General features: G+C 40.5%; 1 protein-coding gene across 1 annotated transcript in view; it reads right to left on the bottom strand.

Annotated features, from left to right (window-relative positions):
• Positions 1-25,702, bottom strand: part of PIKFYVE (phosphoinositide kinase, FYVE-type zinc finger containing) — a 3,858,188-nt gene that overhangs the window by 246,129 nt on the left and 3,586,357 nt on the right. The window contains 1 exon segment of the mRNA XM_044075403.1: positions 22,660-22,836. Within this exon segment, the coding sequence (XP_043931338.1) occupies positions 22,660-22,836 (177 nt within the window).

Here is a 25,702-nt window from a genome sequence, read left to right as displayed (position 1 = left end):
TTTTCTTTTTAGAAGCTGGTGAGGAGGGAGAAGCCAAAGCTTCCTCAAAGGAGGGCTTAATAAGGCCCTTAAGGATCAATTTATTTTTACGTTCTTGAAGGACCCTAAAGGAAAAAGCATGACAGACACTACATGTTTCTTGCAAATGTTTCGGACCCAAACAATATACACAAACAGCATGGCTATCAGTAATAGACATTTTGTAATTGCACTTGGCGCACTTTTTAAAACCAGACTTTTGTTCCTTAGACATCGTAGGACACCACAATCTTTTATTCACACAAGAACAATAACTTTAAAGTAGGGCTCGAGCCCTTGACTCAAAAACGGGACTGGCCCGAGCTACAGAAAAACCAAACGGACAGAAGCCCTCTAACTAAAAACGGGCTTACCCGATAAAGCAGGACGTACAATAGGACGTAAAACACAACTCCAATAAGCAAAAATCACCACATTAACTCACAAATAAGGGCAAGGGCCCTCTAACTTAAACAGGCCTTGCCCGGTAAATAAATAAAATTTCAATCACGCTGAAAAAGTTTAACACACACACGAAAAGCTATTAAAACAGCTGTTTGTTAATTTAGTGAAGAAACCCCTAGGTCAAAAGACCAAAAAAGTAACAATAAACTACTTAGCTCCAGCCAAGTCGAGACCACGTCTAGCTTTGAAAAGCGGCAAACGAGATCTGGGAAGCAGCCGTGGTGTATTCTGGGATAAGGGGTAGCCCAGCCAATTAGAGACTTTGTTCTATTGTACAGTGGCCGAGTCGGAGCCGATGGATTGGCTCCGAACCCATCAGTTATGAATGTAGGCGAGATAGGATCCCATTACATCCTGAGGATATAGCAAACCTGTTGGCTGACAGGTTCAGTGAAAACTTCATTCCTCTGTCCCTGCCGCATATACTCCCAAAGCATCCCAAACACCTTTCCTCCATCTATTATCTCCAGGGAGCAGGTCTTAAATGCCCTCTCCAAGGCCAAAAACACAGCCTCTATGGGACTAGACAACATCCCGGGCAGTGCTCTACATGGGTTAAAACAGGAATTAGCATCAACATTGAGCACACTTTTCAATTACAACCCAAGTACTAGCTTCATCCCAGTGGAATGGAAAACAGCTATTGTAATCCCTTTGCACAAAGGGGGTGCAACCACAGACCCTGGGAACTATAAAGCCATTAGCCTGACCAGACTTGCCTGCAAGGCCATGGAATGAATCATCATGGACCTTATTAATAAAGATACAGGAAATCTCTAAATGCTCGACCCCACCCAGTTTGGTTTTGTCAAGGGGAGATCATGCCTGTTAAACTTGGTGGACTTCAAGACAGTCACCAAAGTCCTAGACAGTGGGCAAATCTATGCATACTGTCTACCTAGACTCAGCCAAGGCCTTTGACGCAATCTACCACTCAGGCATCATTAATAAACTCACCCAGCTGGGTATCAACCCATATATTTTCAGGTAGGTTGCAAACTGGCTCACTGATAAAACTCATTCGGTCAAAATAGGGGACTCCTCTTCTGTAACCAGTGGTGTTCCACAGGGACTGGTTCTGGCACCCTAATGTTCTGATTCTACTTCTCCAAAGTACAGGCTAAAACTAAAGGACTGTGGCTGACAAAGTCTGCTGATGAATGCAAACTGGGAGTGATCACTGAAACCACTAGCAATGTCAACATCCTGCAAGAAGGTCTTACACAGACTAATGGCTGGTGCCACAGTCATGGTCTTAAACTTAATGCAAAAAAATGCATCATCATCCCCTTTGGCAAGGGTGATGTTCCTGCAAACTATCACATCAATAGCAATACCTTAAGCACACAGTCAATGATGACAGGTTTGGGCACACAGGTTGACAGCAACCTTAACTTTGATCATCATGTCTCCACAGTGGTAAGAAGGACATTTTATATTGCTCATCTCATAAGCAAGGGCATTGCCTCCAGAAAAAAAGAGGTTATAATCCCCTTGTACTCTTCCCTTATTGGGCCAATAATAGAGTACAATGCTCCCCTTTGGTATATTCCCTTCCAAATACCTGCAGCAATTGGACAGACCACAAAGGTTTCTTATGAAGAAAATTCAGGGTCTTCAAGATCTGTCTTATGCGGGCAGACAGAAATCATTGTCACTTTACTTTATGTCATACAGACTGCTCAGAGGCAACCTGTGCCTTGCATATAGAGCAATTTCTGACCAAGCTTTGATGGAAATGCTGCACATTCGCAAGTGAAATGGCACACGGGTCACTCGCTCAAAGGATCTTAACCTGGTATGTGACATCAACAGAACTTGCTGGAAACAGAGATTCATCTCACAGAGGTTGCCCCACTTTTGGAACAAGCTTCCTATTCATGTTAAACAAAGCCCCTCACTGGCCCTATTTAAGTGCAATTTGGACGACTGGATGGGTAACAGGAAATTCACCCCAGGGGTTCCATCTGTGTCCCTCTTGGACAGGGGCAACAGATGCTGATTTTTAGTGTCTGCTTGAACCAGACATCGTTGGGAACATGGGTCGAACTTAGCAAGGCTTGTAAGGGCCCTGGGACCATTAACCTAGTAACATCCCATGATCCTACGTTCAGCTCTTGTTCTTTCTTGATATGCAGAATCACTGGGAATAAAAGCCTTGACCTCTTACCTGGATTAACTTCATCTGCAGCAGACCCATCAGTCATAAAGCCTTCTTTACTTGCAGGTGATGGTGTTGTTGAATGGCCTGCATGTGTGGCATCTGACAGAAGTCTATTAAATAATCTTGACGAACTGTCTGCAAAACCCATTAATCTGTACTAATTTACTGCCAACCAAAACAATGCTTCTTAAATTTGCCTCCTAATGTACTGGCAAAGGGATAGGCAAGAGACAGCAATCATATGCATCTTACTTTTCCTACTGAACGAACTGTTACTGGTATAATTTTGTAATGGGACAGGGGGAGTGTCAGAACATGACAACAGTCATTTTAAAGGACTTTGCCTGAATCTTCCTTTTCCTATCAAAGTTTGATTACTTCTCTCACTACTGCTTTGGCTCATGTAACTACTGAAGAGGAGCCCATTTCCTTTGAAGTGGCTTCTTAGTGGAAATATCACTGTTTTGATACTGAGGAATAGATAGTGCAACTCATTAAAAGAGCCTTTACCTTTTATAAGTCACAAAAAAGCAGGATCCAGAAACGAAAAATACCCAAGAACCAGATGAAAACATTTCTGTAAACCGTAGTGCCAAGGATGAAGCTTGGCTGATGGCATTGGGACCTGTAATCCTGATGTTCCTCATTTAAAATATGCGTGTCCCAAAATCTCATTGAACTGAAGCCAAAATTTTTATTTGTTTTTGCCTTTTTTTTCTTGGTCAAAAATCATATCGGCTAGCTAACTGAAATTTCTACAGTCATGTCGCATTAAGTAATTCACTACTGAATTCATTATAAAATTAATTTCAGTGCCATGCAACTCTTCTCAAAATAAGCCCTGACACGGTAGTCCTCAAAGTAGCATCAACAGTTTCAGGAGCATATTTCAGTGTGGGAACTTCTATTTCGCCTATGGTAGTAGTTCTTGATGTAGAGGCAACAGTACTACTATGAAAGAATACACGTTTCTGAATCTGATTTAAAGTGTAACTTTTATATGATTCCATATGGGAAATGTGCTAAAAGATAAGGTACTAAAGATGCAAACCTTTTCCCCAACATATATATTTTAATTGCATGTGCTTACTGAACTGAGCACTGGCCCTAATCAATGGAGGCCCATGGGAAAAAGGCTCCCCACAATATTATACTAATACTTAATATACACCTTTTCAATCACACAAACAGAATTCACAACACAGATATACAGACTGGGCCAGATTCAATAATGCCTACACTAGGTACACATGATATGTATTCAAGATCATCCTTACCTCAATTTTTTTTTTTCTTTTTAGTGACTCAGAAAGACTACACTAAGTGTATATATATATATATATATATAGTCTACAGTTTATGGTAACCTTTATGAATCCCTGTCAATATTTAAAGCTTCAAGAAAATCAGTAGGAAAACTAAAATTAGGAGGAAGAAGGTGTGAGTCAAGCCTGTGATGTCTGTTCACTCAGAACAGTGCAAACTTTATGTAGGCTTTATTGAATCCTGCATACAGTTTAAATACAAGAATATATGCAGCATTCCATACAGTTATAAACGTTTAAAAAATACAAGGTATATACAGTTTTCACTTTATATACATGTATGCATATACAGTTGAAACACAAAGCAAATATCACACAGCAATTCAAGTGAAATTACATATATCTAATAGTCTAGACTGTTTATTAAAAAGCAAGGTTTCCAGGGGTGCAGCACTCTACTCTATCTACATGTTGATAAAGAAACAGTAGTAGGATTTTCCTTGTGTGAGTTAAATACATTCTGTCTGTCCAAGGCTGCCTCATACCTCTTGTCATGAGCCTGAGCATCATCAGGCTACTTGTTTTTAAAAATATCTTTAAAGGTGTAACAAAGTGGAGGAACTGTCACTCTGCACCTGGGAGCCTTACCACTTCTTTTTATCTATTTTCATGCAAAAAGAGATTCCCTACTGGACAAATGAAAAAAAAATCATCCACACAGTTTAAGGTAGCTGTAAAACAAATGACTAATAGCAATAATCCTCTCAGGTGGAATCCACAAACAAAGGCAGATGAATTTATCACATGTAAAAAAAAAAAAAAAAAACATCACCACCAGTTTGTTTGTCAAGTGGGTGGTGCTCTTTTCCATTTCTCCTCTTCAAACTTCAGGGAACTGTCTCTCTGTGTTCTGGTCATAGATGATATCAGCTCAACAAGATAATGACTTTGGTCCCTGATGTTTTAACACAGTTTCCAGTAGAATATAAAACGCTAACACAGCAAAAATGTTACAGCCAGAGGGGGGATATATTAATGCAGAAGCTGAATGCACAGGCTGAATTAGGTGAAGATATGGTAGATTTAAGTCTGATAAACTACCTCTTCTCATTGTTAAAACTATACACCTCTCAGAACTGGTTAGATAGGAGTCAGTGTTTATGGACAAGCTTCAGACAAATGGCAAGTACCTATTAACACACAAGTTGATAGCAAACAGCCCTAATAAACATTTGTATTTTCTCCAATGCTGGATGACTCTCCTTTATATAACCTTAACTTAAGCTAGGCAGAGACCAGTACTTTATTGTGTTTTAGTTGTCAGGGCATATTCTGTTCCTTTAATGATAATATAATGTGTGATTTTAATCTCATGTAGTAAGAAAGTAGATCAAATAAGAACATATTTTCGTGTTTACTCTAAAACAGCACTTATTGTTCATAGTGTATATGTTATCTTATTTTGTCTTTGGTTTGTTTTCAGCACTTCCTGTTTTATAGTATTATTTTGTTTTGTATCATATTATTGTGTACAAACAAACAATATCTTTATTATCCTTATATCACCTATTGAAAATTTATGTAAATTCATGATCTAATAGGAAATAAAGAAATATATGAAAAAATAGTCTGATGAACTAATACAGCTTTAGGCTCATCCAGACAAAACATTGTACATGACATAATCTTAGAGTATAGGTACAAATGAAGATGCTGCTAAGACATCACCTTCTGGAATTCTTGTGAATTCTTATAAATTCTTATGAACTGTGAGCACGGAAAATTCTGGTAATTCAGGGAATGACTACATAAGCACATACCTCTCAATTGTACAGCTTTTCCCGGACTGTCCAGATTTTTGCCTCATATTTTTGGCCTGTTCCTCATAAAATTTGTGGTCTTCTAGTAAATTATTGAATACTGAAGTCACTAAATAATAGTAAATAAAGACAAATATTTGAGTTTGAGACTTTATATCCTTCAGAAAATACATTATGTAATAATGCAACATCTATTATTCTATCAACTTTCTAAGTTTATAGGAACATTATTTATTTATTTACCTATTACAAATTAACAATCCATCCTATTGCACACAAATTATATGTATATATGTATATAAGTAAAATCTATCTCTGTACCTTACAGAACTGGATTACTATTCTACATTATTTGTTAAAACTTTGTATTATCTTTTTTTTTTTGATTTTTTTGACAACAATGTATAACTTCTAATCTTTTAGCAACTATTAACTCTGTACAAATATGTGGAGCTTTTCTCCCCGGGCCTCTACTGAAAATGGACATGTATCCAGCTAGACTAGCCCGGTCAACAAATGTAAAATAAATAAAAAAAATAAAAATAAATATTTATTTTATTTTACATTTGCTGACTGGGTTAGTCTGGCTGGGCAGAAAGCCCCTTTTCAGCAGTGACCCAGGGAGAAAAGCTCCATTAGAGTACAAAAAGTAACAGTTTAGTGTACAGATTGCACGTCATATTCTAACAAAAGAGTAAGCAAAAAACTATTTACAATATTTACATTACAGTCAAGATTAAACAGTAGTTTAGCAGTAAGGCTTTACAGAGCATAGTATAGTGGAGATGAGTGGAGGTAATACAGGGGGGTTTAAGAATCAAGAATAGGAGAGAGGGAGGGAAGTTGGAAATAAGAGGCAGTGGGGAAAAAGGGGTTAGAGAAAGGGGCTAGACATAATAGGGATGTTATACAAGTAGAATTAGATTTGAGATGTGACTGGAGGTTGAGGATAGAAAACATGTAGAACTAGAGGAGAGAGAGGTATGTAATGTAGACTAGCATGAAGGTTAGAGGAGAGAGAAACAGGGACAGAGTAGATATTGTTTACGGTAGCTGACTGCAGTGGCAGCACCAGTGATTTTTGAGGTGTTCAGTTAAAGCTGCTTTGAATAATTTTGGGTTGGTAAGGGACCTTACCTCTTGAGGCAGTTTATTCCAGGACATGGATGGGTGGTAGATATACATTTTACATCCAGTTTTAGTTTTGGGTTTGTAGATTTGGAGTAACTTTTGAGGGCGGCCACGGTGGTGCAGTGGTTAGCATTGCCGCCTCATAGCAAGAGGTTCTCCGGTTCGATCCTAGGCTGGGGTGCCTTCTGTGCAGAGTCTGTATGTCCTCCCTCTGGTCACGTGGGTTTCCTCCGGGTGCTCCGGTTTCCTCCCTCATCCCAAAGACATGCTGCAGGTGGATTGGACACACTAAATTGGCCCTAGGTGTGAGTGCGTGTGTGCCTTCTGTGGAAGGTTGGGCGCCGGGCTGGCAACTAGACACAGTAAAAATCCACTGCCAATCATGAGCGGACAAGGCGACCCCTAACCGGGAAAAGCCGAAAGAAGAAGAAGAAGATTTGGAGTAACTTTTGGTTAGAGCTTCTTAGTTGTCTGGAGGGAGAGTAGTAGGAGATGAGTGGCATGAGTGTTGGACAATATGAAGGCAAGTAAAGGATAGAGTGAATAATGGAGAGCTGTGAGAGTAAAAGTTGGTGAGGTAGTTCTAACCAGTTCATTAGTTTTAGAGAGATGCAGTGATGGGATTCATAGTTTTGATGTGCTGCAAAGAGAGCAATTTTATTGTAGATGGTTTCAAGTTTGGTGATTAAGGGTAGAGTCAAGATTAGTAAGGATCTGGGAGCCATACATAAGACTGGGTAGGAGGTACGATTGACAGTGTATATATACAGTACAATATATAAATTCTGTCCCTAGTTTTGGGCCTTTGTCCCCCCTTCTTTCTGGCTTCGTCCAGATTTCTTGCACTAAGAGGTTGAGAGGTATGCATGGGCTCCTGTACCTCACTGTCTCCTTTGATGGTTCACAGTTGATAACTTTAAAAGCAGCATATTTCTGTCTGTTTTTGATTTTTATTTTTTCTAACTCATTTAAGGAAAAAGGTTTAAAAAATAAAAGCTGTTTAACACCTTGCTAATGCTGATCTCCAAAAAATGCATAGTTCATAAGCACTAGTGCAGAGGGTTAAGACTTTATACTGTAGGTCGTATGGTACAAAAGGTCTGATTCCTTCATCCCTCATTTGCCTTGAGCAAGTCACTTAAGCAGGCACTGCTCCTGGGCTGACCCATGGGCCTACCTAGTACTAACAATAAGCCAATGGAGAAATAAAATGGTGATGAAATGAAAATACTATGACAATAACGCAAGATATGAATCACTGAAAGAGGCAATAAGCACTGAAGAAGGCTTCTAGCAATGAAAGCTGTGTATGATTACCTTCTGCACCAAAGTTCTAAGAAATACTGGCAGAGAACAAGCTAAGGCTTTCACAGAGAAAGCAAGACAGCTTGTGAAATCCTGACTGAGATGAATACAAAGATAATGTGGGAAAAAAAAAAACAAAAGTTGTGATTTACTGTCACAGTTACCCTCACAAAAAAAGATATGAGGGAGGCATGCATGCTTCTCAACTGCCTGTATTGTCACAAAACATCAAGATTTTTGTCTCATATTTTTAGTCTGCTCCACTTAAAATGTTTGGTTTTATGACAGAACACTGAGTACTGAAGTCACTAAACGATGACATACATTTCAGTTTCAGACTACACAGCCTTCAGAAAATGCATTCTAATGCAAAACCTATTATTCTATCAACTTCATAAGAACAACAATTAAAAAACCATAAGTTTTTAAGATAAAAACATTAAATCTAATAATAGGGACATATTTTTAGATGGAGAGCAGACGAACCCCCTGGCCTCAATCTTGTATAGAACACCATTTGTGTTATTGTGCTACTCTGCATTGGGATTATTTTCAACAATTAAAAATTGTCCATATTTTTGGTCCATTGTTCCTCAATTCATTTTGACTTTGTCCAGATTTCTTGTGCTAAGAGATTGAGAGGTGTGGAGGCATACCATGCTGACAATGATGTTGATGGCCACAGACTGGGTCGACAGACTTTCCAATGGGGTGCCACAAGGTCATTAAGCTTGCAGATGGGCCCCACCTTTCCCAGTGAGATGGTACCTCTAAAGGTGGTATCAATGTTTTTCTGATGAGACCTGTGAGTGAGATTTCTTCTTTGTTGAGATAGGCTACTCCAGCAAAGATTTTTCTCCTAACTTTATGAGGTTCTCTCTCAACATCATTCTTCACTGGTGTAACATAACTTAATTAAAAAGTAGAAGCACTATTTACATTATTCAGGATTACATTTAAGTCCAAATCAGTAAAGGGAATTAGGCATTGTGAAGCAACTTCAGCTGTATTATCACTTAATTAAAATAATAAAATTACAGAAAGAAAAAAAAAGGTAATGCTTTTTAAGAATAGAAAGGAAATATAGAGAATAGTCCACAAATAAAATGAAGGAAAGCATGTTTAAATCCATGAAATGTGATGATGAACTGTGTAACACAATCAAGCTGAATTCTTCACTTACCCGCAGAACAGAACAGAAATGAAGGGGAGCAAGAAGATTCACTTCATGTTTCTTTTTTTAAATCTCCTGATGTCGCTAACAGAGACAGCCTTAGTTACAAAAGCTTAGGAATGGGCAAGAGTGCCTTCTGTTGCTGCAAAGATGGTATTCAAGAACATTCTGATGATTGCAGTCCATGTGAGATCAGCTTTTCCTGACCCACATCTGCTTTCTAATTTTTAGAAAAAACATAAAAGTTATGTACTCACCATAACATTTCATCTGTGTTGTCCATTTTCATTCTTCCTCAACTGATGGGTTCGGATCTGAAACTTGGATCCAAGTCGGCTGTTGCTAAAGCTCTTGGTAACCAAAAAGCTCAAGAGTCTCTCTCTTACTCATAACATACCTCAGATCTTGTTTGCTGATTTTAGCAGAAGTGGTATCAATTAACGTGTGCGTGTGGATACACACACACACACACACACACATATATATATATATATATATATATATATATATATATATATATATATATATATATATATATATATATGTGTGTGTGTGTGTGTGTGTCTGTATGCGTGCACTCTTGTGTATGTGTGTGTGTGTGTGTGTGTGTGTGTATATATATATATATATATATATATATGTTGGTTTACCATGAAAAGAAAGAGATTAATCTGTGTATTTGTTCGACCCACATGAGCGACGTCCTGCATATTAGCTTACAATGTCGAATGTCAGACCGATGAATGCGAAGCCGGTATTATTTGACATCCTGTTTCACCTGCCTGCCTTTTCAGCAGTACGAATGTAAACAGTTCAGCACTGCACAATGCTGCAACACATGTATTTGCAGGGGGACAAGCCCCTTTGGGGGGGGTTTCACCCCCCCACACCCCCTGCAAACTATATATTCCAACTCTGAGATCACACTACAGTGAGGAAAAGGATTAATTTCCCAGTCTGCACTATACTGTGACCTCTATTCATTACATCGACTACATATAAGCAAATATACAGTGGCATTCACTGTACGGGACACTCGGAGATTTGAAGGTCGCCAATACAGGACTCAGCAAACTTCCGTTCAACATTCTCGTTTTTGCCGAGCCTTCATTCATTTTGATGCTAAACCTATAGATATATATATATATATATTACAAGATATCTAAAAATATTGATATCCTAGAGAGGAAACTATATCTGGAGCTCAATCAAAAAGGACAGTGGTGTCCTTATAATATCTCACTCTTTCAGAAGGTTGCAGAAACAAAGGATGGGGGGAGGTTGGTGGGTGGGAGGTTGAGGAAGAATGAAAATGGACAATAAAGATGGAATGTTATGCTGAGTACATAACTTCTTTATCTGATGTTGTCAATTTTCTTTCTATCCTCAAGTATTGGGGCACAGTCCCCAGCTACCTAAAACCCTGGGTGCACTTTAAGGAAGTATATTCCTGAGCACTAATCTAATTATTTGAGATAAAGGTAGGAGGACCTGCCTAAGTTGCTGCTGCCCATATGTCATCCATGGAAATACTGTAAAGAAATACTGAAGAAGTTGCCATGGATCTAACTGAATGGCTTCATGCAGGTTTAGTTAAGGTAAAACCCAATTTGTTATAGATAAAAGAAATACAATTAGTCATCCATCTGGCTAAACTTACTTTTGCAACTGGTTTACCCAATTTCAAATCTGCAAAGGAAACAAACAATTGGTCTGTCTTTCTGATTTCTTCTGTCCTATGTTGATAAAAAAACTGCCTGCGAACATTCAATAAATGCAACATATATTCACCTTTGTTTGCAAATTTAGGAAAGAATACTGGCAAATTTATGGACTGATTGATACTGGATTCTGACACCACCTTGGGAAGAAAGGATGCATTAGTTCATAATATAACCCTATCCTTATGAAAAATCAAGTAGGAATGTTTTGAAGACAAGACTTGAAGTTTTGAAATTCCATTAGCTGATGTAATGGAACTAGAAAGAGTTTTCCAAGTGTGAAACTTAAGGTCACATTTAGCTGCTGGTTTCAAAGGGGGGATTATTAATGCTTGCAGTACCAACTTCAGATCCCATGGTGTAGTAGGGTATTTTAAAAGGTGGTCCCAAAAGAAGAGTGCATCTCAAGAATGCTTTGCAAAATTTAGAAGAGGCCACAGACGACTCTTCAAATCCAATATGAAAATTAGATACTGCTGCTAACTGAACCCTTTATGGTAAAGGAGCTCACCCCTTCTTTAAAAAGTAAAGCTAAAAACTCGAGTATGTTGTGTTCTGGAGCTGAAAATGGCTCAAAATGATTTTGGTGTGCCCAGTAAACAAATCTTTTCCATTTACTTGTATGGAGTTTTTGTGTTGAATATTTGTAGGAATATTAAAGGATATGGCAGACAGGAGAAGACAGCACTGGTTTCTGGCTATTAATGGAATTGAAAAAACCAGGCTGTAAGCTTCAGGCTTGAGATGTCCGGTTGAATCATATCCGTTGGGTGAGACAGGAGGACTGGAAATGGACCCAGAATCCAAGGCTGGTAAAGAAGATGAGGCCAAAGAAGAGAAACCAAATCTGTCGAGGCCAGGAAGATGCAATGAGGATGACTCTGCTCGTCAACCTGGCAGCTTTCTGCAGAAATTTCAGAATTAATGGAATAGGCAGACAGTCATAAAGCAGACTGGGAGCCCAATCGTGAAGTAGAGCATCCCTTGGTGATTTTTCCTGTAGGAGAATTAAGGCAAAATGGCTGCTGCATTTGTTAAGGGAATAAGCAAAAAGATCATAGCAAGGCTGGCCACATTGAAGAAAAATAATTTCTGTCACTTTCTTGCTGAAAGACCACTTGTGAGGTAGAAGAATGGACTTGATCAATCTGTCTGCTATCACACCGGACCTTACCTGGAATGTGGGTTGCTATGAGAAAGCGGCTGGATGAGATCACCCACTGCCACACTCGGAGTGCTTCTTGACACAAGGGATATGATTTGGTTCGTCCTCATTTGTTGAGGTACCAAAAGTACAGTTTTGTACCTACCATAAATGTAGATGTTCGAAGATCCACATTGCATTGCTCCCTACACCTTGGTAGTCCTCTGTCCTCCGGTCGGCGAATATCAGCATTAGGCTGACTGACGTCCGGTCAAAGGCGCTAACATCAGTGATCAGGGGCGTCAGGGTACGCGACGGCGTCGACACATCAGTCCCTTGCCCCAGATGTCGCCCAGAATGTAACAGAAAGACTCTAAACAAAAAGGTCAAAAAAACAAAAACAACCAAAACCACCCCACACTAATCATATATACAATATATAATATATACACAATATACAACACAAAACACACAAACCGCCCACAACCACAGAGGGGGAGGAGGAGAATGGCACGGAAGGGTGAATCTACACATTTACATTCTCACAACATACTAAAAAATGCTCCCACTCTCACATTGTGTACTATGTTCTTCATCTCACATCCCAAAGCAGAGGTATGAGGGTAGAAGAGATAGCAAAAAGATAAAGTAGGCCCTAAAAAAAAAAAACTGTAAAATAGCAGTGGCAAACCCAGCCCTAGATTTAAGAGTGAAGGAAGTATCAGTGGAAGATAAGAAAGAGTACTCAAGTAGCTCCCTCAGATGAATTCCAAAATACTCTTAAAAAAAAAGATTAAGAAGTGACAGTAGCTCTAGTGTAATGAGGCATAAAACCAGCCTAGTTACCATGCATATAATACCATGACAGTACATAAAACCCATAGAAAGCATAGAAATAGTCGATCCACTTTGGACAAGAAACTTAAAAAACAAACTTAAAGCTAGCCTGACAAAACAAAAACTTAAACTAAAAGGAACTCCTAACTGCCTGCTCCTTTAGTTCTGCTCAAATAATAATCTTTTCCCCTTTATTTTGGGTTTTCAATTAAAAATCCCCTTTCAAATGTAAGTTTTTTAAAAGTATAAAAAACAAAAGCCGTTAAAAGGAAAACAAAAGAGGCAAATAACCACCTTGTGCATAAAAGTAGTAAAAGATAGACTTATCCCACCTGGGTAAATTAAGAATTAAATCAACTGCCATAAATGCAGTAATTCAGGAAAACAAAGTAATGTCTACATGAAGCAAAAAGCCAAAAGCAGTGATAAAAGGCTCAAAAAACACTGCAGTTTCAAAAGGTTGTAAAAGTGAGTTCCCAATGCAGGCCTGAGATCCCAAGGAGGAGTAGGAATTCTCCCCTTAAGGAATTGTCTTTGGGAGGTCTGAGATCCTATATTATCATGGATCTGAAAACAAAATTGCTTAAACAATGCATGATCAGAAATTGGCAGAACAATGAATCTGATAGAAGATAGATGAAAGCAGAAAGAGATAACAGTAAAGATTGTCAAGAACATCAAAATTATACTTACTTTACACACACTTCTTTTTTCAACTTCCTTTAAAAAACTCCTTTGTTCCATTCTTCCATTTATTCAATTCACTTTCCTTTCACTACTTTCCAAATAAAATAGACTCCCTCTAACTGGCGGAAGCTGAGACCCAAAGGAACATTCATAGTCATGCTTGGTTTTGAGACTTGAACAGTTTGGCTGAGAGGTTGAAGAATTGTTCTTGAGAGAGAGTATCTGGAGACATTGAGAAGAATGAGTGCTTGTGCTGCAGAACCTTCAGTAATGGGTACCAAGGCTGTGACTTCTCAATGGAGCTATTAGAATCATCTGGGTTTTGGGAGGAGAGAGAAAGAGGAGGAATTTTCCAAGGAGAGAATGAGATTGGAGAGGTTGCTTTGACTCTGGCAGCTACCTCCAAAAAGAGAGTACATTTCTTTGAGACAGGAATGTTTAAAGGCATCCACTTTTTTAGCTTGCCATGAGGAAAGCAATGGAGCGAACTTTGAATTCTGGTTTGGCAGCTGGTATCATCTGCTCCTGAGTGTCTGGAGTGTTCAAACCTTGCTCGTACACATAAGAAAAAACTGAGATCCAATGTCCACTAATCATTGCTCCCCCTGAAACCTTGCCTTGCCTGGTCTGCTTGCTTGTTGAGAGCCCCCTCCACAAAATCATTGCTTGCCTCAATAGAGGATAAAGTGTTGACTTCCCCTTTGACATTGAAATTGAAATGAGAGAAAACATGTGTTGTGTTGATAATTGCCTGCATGGATCTGGCAATGAAATGTGTTGTAGAACTGAACACCTGCCTCCAGTTGTAAATCTCCACATCTGACATTGAATGATGCCCGCAGAACTCACAACATGACCCTCCACTTTGATATTTAGATGAGAGCATCTGCTCTTAAAGCTTTTTGTATCAGGTATTATCTGAATGGGCCACTCCCCTCTTGTTGTCTCTATCAATTACATTTTCTGGTGACATTCTGTGCCTCTCTTTATTTTCCACACATTCTCCAGTTGTTATAAGTGATATTTCTGAGCATCCTGGCGTTTGAAATACCCATGTCCATATGAGATACCATGATTGAAGCGCAGATTGGCACCATGCTCTGAAAGAATATGCATGAAGATTTTGAAGGACTGTCCTTGACAAGAGTTGGCGTGATGAGAACCCAGGAAGTAGGTTTTGAATGATTGGGGTAGTTTGGAACGCAACCATTTTGTGAACTTGGGTCAAAGGGACATCTCTGAGGATAGATAAAAGAAAACCTGGAAAGGTCGTTCTTCTGGAAGTACTAGCAACATCGTTTATTTAGTCCCACAAGACCACAAATCTTGAGAGGGTATCCCAGGACTTAGGCAGAATGCAGAGAAATTCAAGAAGTGGTACATCAGAGAATCAGGCAATCGTCCAAAATGGCAGAATATTGCAGATATTTTAGCCTGAAATCATAAATTAACTGAAAGCCAGAAGGAAGTGTATTCCTTTTAGCCTGATGAAATAAAACCCATGCCAGAAAGAATGTGAACAAATCCCCTCCAGCCCAGATAGGCACTGGCTGCCACAGAAACTTCAGCACAAAAGGTACTCAGCCTTTAGATCAATGAAGAAACTTAGCCTTGTGAAAAGGAGTCTCAGGTGTTCCCCTGTTCTTTGACTGTGGTTCTGAGTCAAGATAAATCCAGAGGTAAAATCTGGAAGAAGGGGATACTTTGGTACTAGAAGTGACAGAGGTATAAGTAAAGAGGCCCAATAAATTGGCAATGGGACCTGTGTAAGCCCTATGCTTGCGGTTAGGGAAATCCGAGCAAAGAGCGGTAATTTGTGCTGAGGAGAGGGTTTGCTGATGCCTTTGAAAGGAGGCAAAAAATTAACTGAAAAATCCTGTGGAATTGCAAACAATAACCACTGACAATTCTCAGGCTGGCTCAAATCTTACTAATTAAACTCATGTCTTATTCCTGACGAATGTCCCGTGCCCAAACAAATCCACATTTGTAGAGAGCTCTGTCTTAAGAGTGCAACAAGCTGCTGTACCTGACTGCACCCCCTCAGGCAAGACCAGGTGCCTGGGCCTGATAACTACCCTGCGACTGAAGAGAGCTGCTAAGCCTACCACCGTTTAGAAGCCAGTAAACTGCTCCTCAAAAGAAGAATAGCTGGAGGCCCCCCCAGTTACCTTCGCATCCCAAACATTTAAAACTTGGAAGCTCTCTTCACAGAAAACCAGTCTTTCCTCACCTGACTTTCTTTTTCCTACTAACTGCAACCATCTTACATTTCTGCAATCCGCCCCAAGGACTGTAACTATAGAACTCAATCCAAGCTTTTTAAAATAACTTTAACAGGTCAACCAAACAATACAGGAGACTGAGCCTGAGCAGAACAATCAGCGAGCAGCTCTGCAAAGCAGCCAATCCACAACATCAAATCCAGAAGGAAAAAAATAGAAGCCACCTATTTGGGGTCTATACAAAATCCCCCTTTACGGCATCCACAGAGACTGGAGATATTACCATAGACTTCAATTGAGTTTGTAAGAGAGTTCTTAGTTTTCAAACTCAGAAGAGGAGAACTAGGAATTCATAGCCAAGGTGGAAAGTGTATTCTTTAAGTCTCATCTTTCCCAATCTAGCATCTAGACTTCCTCACATCCACAGTTTTACCACAGAGGCCTTGACACCCCTTAGGTCCCTGACTAACTGTTTCTGGGTCAGCCTAGGCCTTTTCAAAGTATTTTTATTTTTTGCAGTTTTTGAAGGCACCTTAGGTATTAAGATAAGAAGGAGGCTTAGAAGCCAGAATGAGCTTATACAGAAAAGGAGGAGCCTCACACAGAGATGCCTAGGGAGGAGAAAAACAGGGAATATCTAAGTCAAAGAAGGAAATTAAAGCCTCACAACTGCCAGCACTTCAGCCTGGACATCCTCCCCCTGAGAAAGTCTCTCAAAGATATCAAAGTTCCCTGACAAAAATTCCTAGAGGAGAAGCTGAAGGAAGAGAATCAGCTCCAGTCCCAACAGAATAAGAAAAAAGGACTGGACTCTTGCCGAGAAGCCTTGAAAACCTCTGGAGGTTCTCCAAAGCTAGAAGGGGCTATGATAATCTGGGCCTCTCAGCGTTAGACGCTCAAGACCAACCTCTCATCCCATAACTTTCTCTGCCATTTTGAGCATGTGCTTCTTGCTCACAGATCCTGAACCAACAACGCTGTGGCCCAGGCAAGCTAATCTGAATAATAATAAGATGATGCAGAAACAGATGTGTAGGAGTGCTACCCCTAGGAAGGGAAAGCCTAGGGTGATTTGCCCTCCCTTCAGCCCTGGCTGCCCTCCTGAGAAGAGAACATACCCTGGAGGGCCTCCCCACCCCCCCTGGGGAGAAGCCGACCCCAACTGACCGGCCTCACGGGCCACTTTGCAACAGAACTTGCATCGTATCCCTGACTGGAGGATATGAGTCTCGTCAACCACTGTCTTCGGAGGCGGGCTCCGGGCCCTGGCGGATCCGGCGGCATATTAGCCTATACGCCGTTTGAAGACCAACCTGGCACAATCTTAGCTGCACCCAAGTAATGAAACCCCAGCAATGGCGCAGCGGCACGCGGCAACGTCATTGACCAGGCCCCAAACAAACAAACAAACCTGGCACAAGTATATTGTATCTCATAAGTTCTTAAACCCAACACCAGAATTTCTGACATCACTTTAATAACACCCCAAAAAAAAGGAGCACACAAAAAATGATACCCAGCCAAAGTACATCGTAACACTGACTCTGACATTCGTCAACAAAATAAGGCAGAAAAATTCAGGTAGCTGCTTCTGCTTTTCTGCATCCCCTAGACTCTGCCAAAAAAATTTATTTCGGTCGGAAACTCAATTGAATCTTTTCACTGATGTCCGCTTGTTACAGCCACCATTCTGCATCGGACCATGCACATAATTTACTTGATATATGGACGACCGAGACACCAACCGTACCCTGGCGAGCTATTGACATACTGTCTGTTTGAATAACAAGTGTTCCTGAAGGAAGAGCATTCTAGAAGGCTTGCAATGCTAAGAGCACTTTGTCTCATCTCTATAAGTTGGCCTCTTCAGGAGAGCAAGTGCTTTGGACTGTATTCCCCAGAAAATGCCCCCTCCCCACACCAACTGGGAAGCGTCCATGATCACTATGGCCTTGGGCTGAGGGAGAATGAAATGACTACCTTGTAGAACCTCATCTGATTGAATCCACCACCTGAGATCGCTCTTGCATGCCTGATTCTTATTTGTGCTGACATGCGTTGATGAAGAATAGACCACCGTGTTGCTAACATCCATTGAAGAATCCTCATGTGGAATCTGGCTAGAGGTACTAAGGTTATTGTCACTGACATTGATCCTATATCATGAAGGACCAAGCAGGCTGAGATCTTGGTACTACAAATTATTTTTCTGACCTGTAATCTAACCGTCTGTATCCCTGACAGAGAAAGAGAAGCTATCACCGACTGTGTTGAAAACTGCCCCTATGAATTCTGAATTTTGAGTTGGTTGTAAATGAGACTTGTTGTAATTTACGGTTATCTCCAGATGAGAGCAAATCTGGAGTATCTGATTCCTTGCACTTATTACCAAATGCCTGGCCATGGTGGTAAGCTAGTAATCTAGATATGAAACCACCCAGAATTCCCTGCACTCTCAAGTGACATGCTACTACTGACATGCATTTGGTAAACACCCTGGGGGCTGTGGCAAGGCCAAAGGGCAGAGCTCTGAACAGAGCTCCCAGCCAAAAACTTAAATATCTTCCGGAGTGTCTGTTCATCTTTGTGATAGTATGCATCCTGAACATCTACTGAGCACATCCAGTCACCCTTGCCCAGAAAAGGGAGAATGGACTGAACCATGACCTTCCAAAAACTGTACGTCAACAGCTAACGTGTTTAAGTTGCTGAGCTCCAAAACTGGTCCCCAGTCCCCTGTTTTCTTTGGCACTAAGTAAGTTTCGGATTCTATCTGGTCTAGTGGGATCTCTTCGATGACCCTTTTTTCTAGCAGCTTTAGTATTTGTACTGCGGTTTCTTTCCTCTGACTGAGCGAAACATTGGGAATTTTTTCTACAGTTAGAGGTGGAAGGGAAAAGGGCATTATATAACCTCTGGAAATAATCCTCTGCACCCATGTATCTTGTCTAGCCAGGCTCTCTGGTGCAGGGATAGTCGACCTCCGATTGCATCCAGAGGTGGACAATTAGGCCTTCTTTCAGAAGCGCTGGTAGGGTCGGTCAGAGAAAGAATCTCTGGAACCCTGGATTTTGTGGGCCTCCTCTGCTGTGGGGGTGTCATCCATTTGAGATCCCCCTCTGCCCCTAGGGGAACTTTCTCTACATGTGTCCTGGAAAGGACCCTGGGACTTCCTGAACTACATTTTCCAACCATCTTGCTGATTCCTAAAAAAGGATCGTTGAGGAGTCAAAAAACTCCCACTGCAGATCGGGTCTTTCCATCCTTCTCACACCTGGATAATGTGTCCTTCACTCTTGGGCCAAACAATGAACTGCCATCAAAGGGAGCATTGATGAACGAGGACTTAAAATGCTCTGAAAAAATCACATAAGCGCATCCAGGTATGCCTCCTAATAGATATGCCTGAACCTGCTGCCCTTGAGGCGCTTTCAGCTGCATGCAAAATTAGCCTCTTGGATGAATTTGAGATAGACTGGAGGGTAGCCAACTGAAAAGTCACAGACAATTGGGCCTCAGAAGAGAGAGTCCCTGAAAGGGAAGTTGAAAGCTCTTCGATCAAATTCCTTCGCAGCCTAGTAAAATGCATCAAAGAGCTCAGCGACCGAAGAACAAAAGTCGCTGAAGCATAGATTCTTCCCAAACCTGTCCATCACCCTAGACTCCCTTGTTAGGGGGATGTACAGAGGGACTCAGTTCGGCAAATTCCTTCTTGGTGGCGTCACCATGACTGTGGCATCCACGGGCATCCCTTTATCCCAAAATTCCTTTCCCACAGGTGGAGCTAAAATCCTATCTGGCCTGTTGGGCACTGTTTCAACTGCATCAGGCTCCTTCCACACCCGCCGAGAGTCCAGATCAATAAGCTCATCAGCGGGTGACGTAACCCAGAAGTAGATGGGTCAGCTCCAAAGCCTCCAGGTATACTGACTCCTCAGGTGAAGAGTTGCTGGGGGTCCAACCATCTTTCTGTTCCAGGATCTCAAGGATGTCTCCAATTGAAATGTCTTCTGGAGGTGATCATGGGGACCCTTGATCCTTACTGAAGTCCGTATCCTCAGTGACTGACTCTTATGGAGAGTCCATGTGCCTCCTCTTGCACTTTCTCTTAGGGACTGCCTCGGTGGGATGATCCAGGGAAGTGTTAGAAGATACTATAAAACTCTGCTAGGTAAATGGGAGGTCTCAAGCTGGCTGCACCTGTGGAGTTGAATGATAAGGCTCCAAGCGCAGAGACATGTGGGTGGTGGACTGAAGATCCGAGGGGCTTGGGTCTATCAATCCTGTCAGAGCAGAAAACACCCTCTTCACAACCTCGAAGGCAGACCACCCCGGGGAAAGAGAAGACCTCAGCACCAAAGAGGCAGGCTTTGGGACTGGTGTCTCCTCCCACCCCAGAAGCAATCTTCCCGAAGAGGAAGTCAGAGTTGAGCTGTCCATTGCCGAAACACCAAGGTGCAGTGCTGGCTCCAAAACCTTCAGAGTATCCCAGTGCCTCAGATCCAACAAGGAAGCATTGGCTCCAAGAGTCTTCTAGATCTGAAGATATCACAGCCATGGCACTCAGAGTTAGCTTTCAATCCAAAGAAAGGGTTATCTTCAGTTCCAAGCCAGACGGACCCGGAAAACTCAGATCCAAGGACTATGAAGCAACCAAAGGGATCAGAGGAGGAGTCTGAAGTAGTAGTGTGGTTGAAGGATGGGCCTCCTGACCCAAAGAGATAGAAGCTGGTAACACAACCATCTGGATTTGCACAGAGAGAAACTTCATTATCCTATCCACATCTTCTTCAGTCAAACTTCTGGAAGAGCGAGACAAGGCCAGGGTAAGAGATTTAATATGATGCCTTTCCATAAAGGGAGATGGGACCCTGGAAGGAAATGGGTCTACAGATGGAGAAAACAGGGTCCTAGGCAACACAATAGGATCCGACCCAATCAGCTACGAATATTTTTTGGTTGGCTCCAAGGACATTTGATCCGTAAACTTTTTTTTCTTCAGATCCAAGGGGTAAGAGGTTTGAAACCTCCTAAATTCAGACTTAGTCCTCTTCCTGAACAACTCCGAGGATGGAAAAGAGGAAGTAGAAGCAATAGGAGATTTCGACTCCTTTGACTTAAATTTGGGGGACTGAACCCTGTAATAGCTTCTCCAAAAGAAGAAGGAAACAAACCTTTTAGAATGAGTTTTTTTTGTCCACTAAAATGCAGGGATTAAACTTCTGGCAGATCAAACAGTCTTCTTGTAAGTGCTGCAGACCTAAACAATAATCACAAAGACTGTGATTGTCTGAAAGAGGCCATTTGTGCCCACACTTCACACACTTTTTGAAAGCGGAAGAGCCATTCTACAACAAAAGCAATAAAGTAGACAGAAAAGTTTTTTTTTTTTTGGTAGGTTAGAAAGAAGGAGAGAGCATTACCAACAATGGTAAAAAGGAATATACTAGCGCATAAAAGAAAGGAAGGTACAGATACCAACAATGGTATTTACAGAATTGCATGAAGTACAAGGGTAAGGGATCAATAGAAACTAGAAAGATTAAGAAGAAAAAGGGAAAACATATAATTTGAAAAACAAATGCTAGTTTATCTGAAAATAACAATGAAGCTCAAGAGCTATGGCTGATCACAACCTTTCACGAAAAGCGGGAAATGAGATATGAAGTATGTTAGGGGTTGGTGCATTATGGGTAAGGGAGAAAGTCAAGAGCTTTTTGGTTACCACAAGCTTTAGTAACAGCAGAGTTGGATCCGAGGTTCAGATCTGAACCCAACAGTTGAGGACAGAATGAAAATTGACATCATCAGATGCTTTGTCACTCTCTTCAAATAACATTCTGCAGAATTTAAAGCATTTTTAATTTTCTGTCCCAGTTTCAATCAACAAAAACTACTGGGGTGAAGGCTACAGTACTGGATACACTGCCAGACCTTAAACAGCACAGTACTGAGCACTTTATGTTAATGTATAATTCAACAAAATGAAAACAGTATTAAATTATAAAGTGAGTAATAATGCAGAATGCACACTGCTTAATAGCAAAACTGTAAAAAAAGAAGACAGATAAAGAATACACTTTAAAAGCAAAAGGTAAAGCTACATTATTCATTTTCAGGTGTTCACTTTTTCTTTTTATTCTTTGTTGACTGGGTGTAGTCCCACTAGGCTAGTAGACTCTTTTCAGGGGAGACCCAAAATGGTATTTACACTACTAGGGAAAACTGGCTAGGGCATCAGAGAGCTTCCCCTATTCTTTTCGATAGATGGTATGATTTACATCCACCTTATCTATCACCAACTCAAGCAGATTGTGCCTTGTTTTAGTATCTCATCCGAAGGATGACAAACTCAAGAGTGCAGCACCCCCCTTATGCTGCACTACAGTGTCAGCAATCCATCTATCTAGTGTGGGGGAATAGAACCCATTCATCTTTATTAAACAAACAAAATAAAAACACTTTAAAATATAATCAGTAATAATCATTGTGGTACATTTAACTACAAAAGATCTGAAAAATTAAAGACTTAACTAATACAGGCCATTTGTTATAATATCAGTTTAAACTGAAGATTACAGGTCTTCATTCTTGCTAAATGGAACAATTGTTTTATTAAGCTGAAAACTAGTTAATCTACAGACACAGAGGCACTACACCACATCATCATGAGAGGATATTGCTAGCAGTAAAGTGTTTTTACCTGCAGTGGCATAGAATGCAGCTCCTGATTTTCCACCACGTGCCTGCCATGGTAAGCAGTGAGCAAGAGACTTTATAAAATCATCTCCTTTGCTTCCCAGGATCACTTCTCTCATTTTGTGGAATTCTTCAGCATAATAAATCCGGCAATAGAACTTAGCATTTGTGTCAGAAAATTCTGTGTACAAGCATACAATGTACAGCATTACTTTACTAGTCATATATTTTCATTTACATACTCTATACTACATGAGAAGAATCATTCTGAGAGAAACATCTCTGGATTCATAGTGGTGTGTTCAATTTTATTCTCTCAAAAAAAAAAATGCAGGTCTATGGCTTCATGATTGAAACTCAATATAATAACAGCAAGACAAAATAAATTACAGACTGTTCAAGATAACTGGACTTTATTGTTAGTTATGTCACCAAATGCTCCTAAAAAAAGGAAGCTATGTACTCACCACAACGTTCCATCTCTGTTTTCCATTTTCATTCTTCCCCAACTCTTGGGTACAGATCCAATCCTCGGATCAGACTCGGCCGCTTCTACTAGCTCGTGGATCACAGAAAGTTGTCAAGCTCCTCCCTTACCCATAATGCCCTAGTCACTAACATACCTCAGATATTGTTTGCTGCCCTTTATATCCGTAGAGCATTGCACAAAAATATTAAGATAACCAGCAAAAATGAAACTCAAGGAAAGGAATAAGGTTCCTTCAGCATCTTCGATCCTTACAAAAAAATTACTAGGAGGCGGTTAGTGGGAAGGTAGTTGAGGAAGAATGAAAATGGACAACACAGAATGTTATGGTGAGTACATAACTTCTTTACCTGATGTTATCAATTTTCATTAGTTCCTCAACTCCTGTGACAGAGCTCCCAGCTACATAAACCCCAGGAGGACTCTGAGGATATTCCTGAGTACTGCTGAACCAACAGCTGCTCTGCCCCTACAGACCAGATCTAATTTATAATGAGCAATAAACATATGAAGATTGCCCCAAGTTGCAGCTGCTCAAATATCATCTGGAGAAGCTCTAGAGAAAAAGCTGAAGTAGTAGCCATATATCTTGTGGAATGTGCTCTTGGTGGTTTGGGTAAGTATATGCCCACTTTATTATAAACACATGTAATACAATCAGTCAACCATTTAGCTAATGCTTCTTTAGAGACTGATTTGCCCAACTTTGAATCCAAAAAGGATACAAACAGTTTTGTTTTTTCTAAAATATTTCATTCTGTGTAAGTAAGAGTGTAAATGTCTGTGAATGTCCAATTGTGTAACATATTCCCCTTTATTTGAAAAATTTGGAAAGAAGACTGGGAAGTTAATAGTTTGATTCATATTAGATTCTGACACCACCTTAGTAAGAAAGGAAGGGTTGGTCCTTAAGGATACTCTATCTCTATGAAAAATCAAGTACGGGGGCTTAGAAGACAAGGCCTGTAATTCTGAAACTCTCCTGGCAGAGGTAATTGCTACTAAAATGATAACTTTCCAAGTTAAATACTTTACCTCTGTCTGAGATGAAGATTCAAATGGAGACTGGGTTAGAGCTTGCAATACTACATTTAAATTCCAAGGGGGAATAGGATCTTTAATAGGAGGTCTAAGGAGAAGTGGTCTTCTTAGAAAGGCTCAAAAAGGTCTGGAGGATGCTAGAGATGAATTATCTACTCCAACATGCAAGTTGGAGATGGCAGTTAATTGCACTTTGGCAGCAGAAGCGTTAGCTCCTTCACTGAAGACTGATGCTAGAAATTGTAGAACTTTAGAGACAGAAGCAGAAAAGGGATCTAATTGATTATTATTTTCCCACAATACAAACCTTTTCCATTTACTTTTGTAAAGTTTTCTGGTGGAAGCTTTGCGAGATGATAAAAAAATATGATGGACTGAGGAGGACAGCTTGGGCTGTCTACCAAGCAATGGAAGTGGAGAAACCATGCTGTCAGTTTTAGGCCCACAATGTCTGGATGAATCAAGTATGTCGGGTGAGACAGAAGGTCTGGAGGTGGAAATAGGATCCAAGGGGGACAAAGAATATGAGGCCAAAGGAAGGCAAACCAAATCTGATGTGGCCAGTAAAGGGCAATGAGGATTACTGTGCTCTGCAATCAAAATACTTTCTGAGAAATTGGGGATAAGGGGCATCAGGCAGGGGATAGGTGTAAAGGAGTCTGGTGGGCCAAATGTGAAGTAGGGCATTTCTCTGCGACTCCCCCAGTGGGAGGATGAGGGCAAAGAACCTGCTGAATTTGTTGTTGAAAGGGGATGCAAAAAGGTTGCAGCACAGTGGACCCCATCAATGGAAAGTCCTCTCCACCACCTGCATGGCTTTTCTGACATTTTAACTCAAGGAACAAAAATACAGAAACTACATTAGACCAACAGCCAAAAGGTAAACCAAGCGAAAAGGATAATGATTTTTTTAAATCTAAATAATAATATAGAAAAATACCAGCTATGGTAAAGCAAGAAATACCCAAAGGTACAGAAAAAGCTACCAACAATGGTAAATTAAATAGGAGTACACAAGTACTTCAAAGGGAGAAGGGAGGAAATGCTAGAAAAATTAGGAAATATAGATAAGGCTATAAGATATAGAAAAAATAATTAATCTCACTGTAATCCCAAAAAACTATATAGACTTGACGGCTGAAACATCGACCATGTCTGCACTCTTAAGGCTGCAAACGAGACTGGAGGTAGGTTAGACTAGCGCATTATGGGAAAGGGAAGAGCTTGAGAACTTTCAGTGATCCACAAATAGGTAGACACAGCTGAGTTAAATGGCAGGATTGGATCCAAACCCAAGAGTTGAGGAACAAATGAAAATTGACAACATCAGACTGGAACTGGAAGTTAAGTACTTAACATAACACTGGATCCTTTCATCCTGGTCCAACCTATAACTAATAGGTCAACGCAACGCTTGTTAAATGTAATCTAGCAACACTAGTGCTCCAGGCTTCAGCTCTTTTATAACTTTCTCCTCCCATAATTCTCTGTGTAAAAACTCTCCTCACACCGAGTTTGG

The sequence above is a fragment of the Protopterus annectens genome, chromosome 6.part1 (assembly GCF_019279795.1).
Source record: "Protopterus annectens isolate FY-2018-M chromosome 6.part1, PAN1.0, whole genome shotgun sequence".
Classification (NCBI taxonomy): domain Eukaryota; kingdom Metazoa; phylum Chordata; order Ceratodontiformes; family Protopteridae; genus Protopterus; species Protopterus annectens.
The sequence above is the reverse complement of the archived record's forward strand: the minus strand, read 5'-3'. Positions and strand labels throughout refer to the sequence as shown.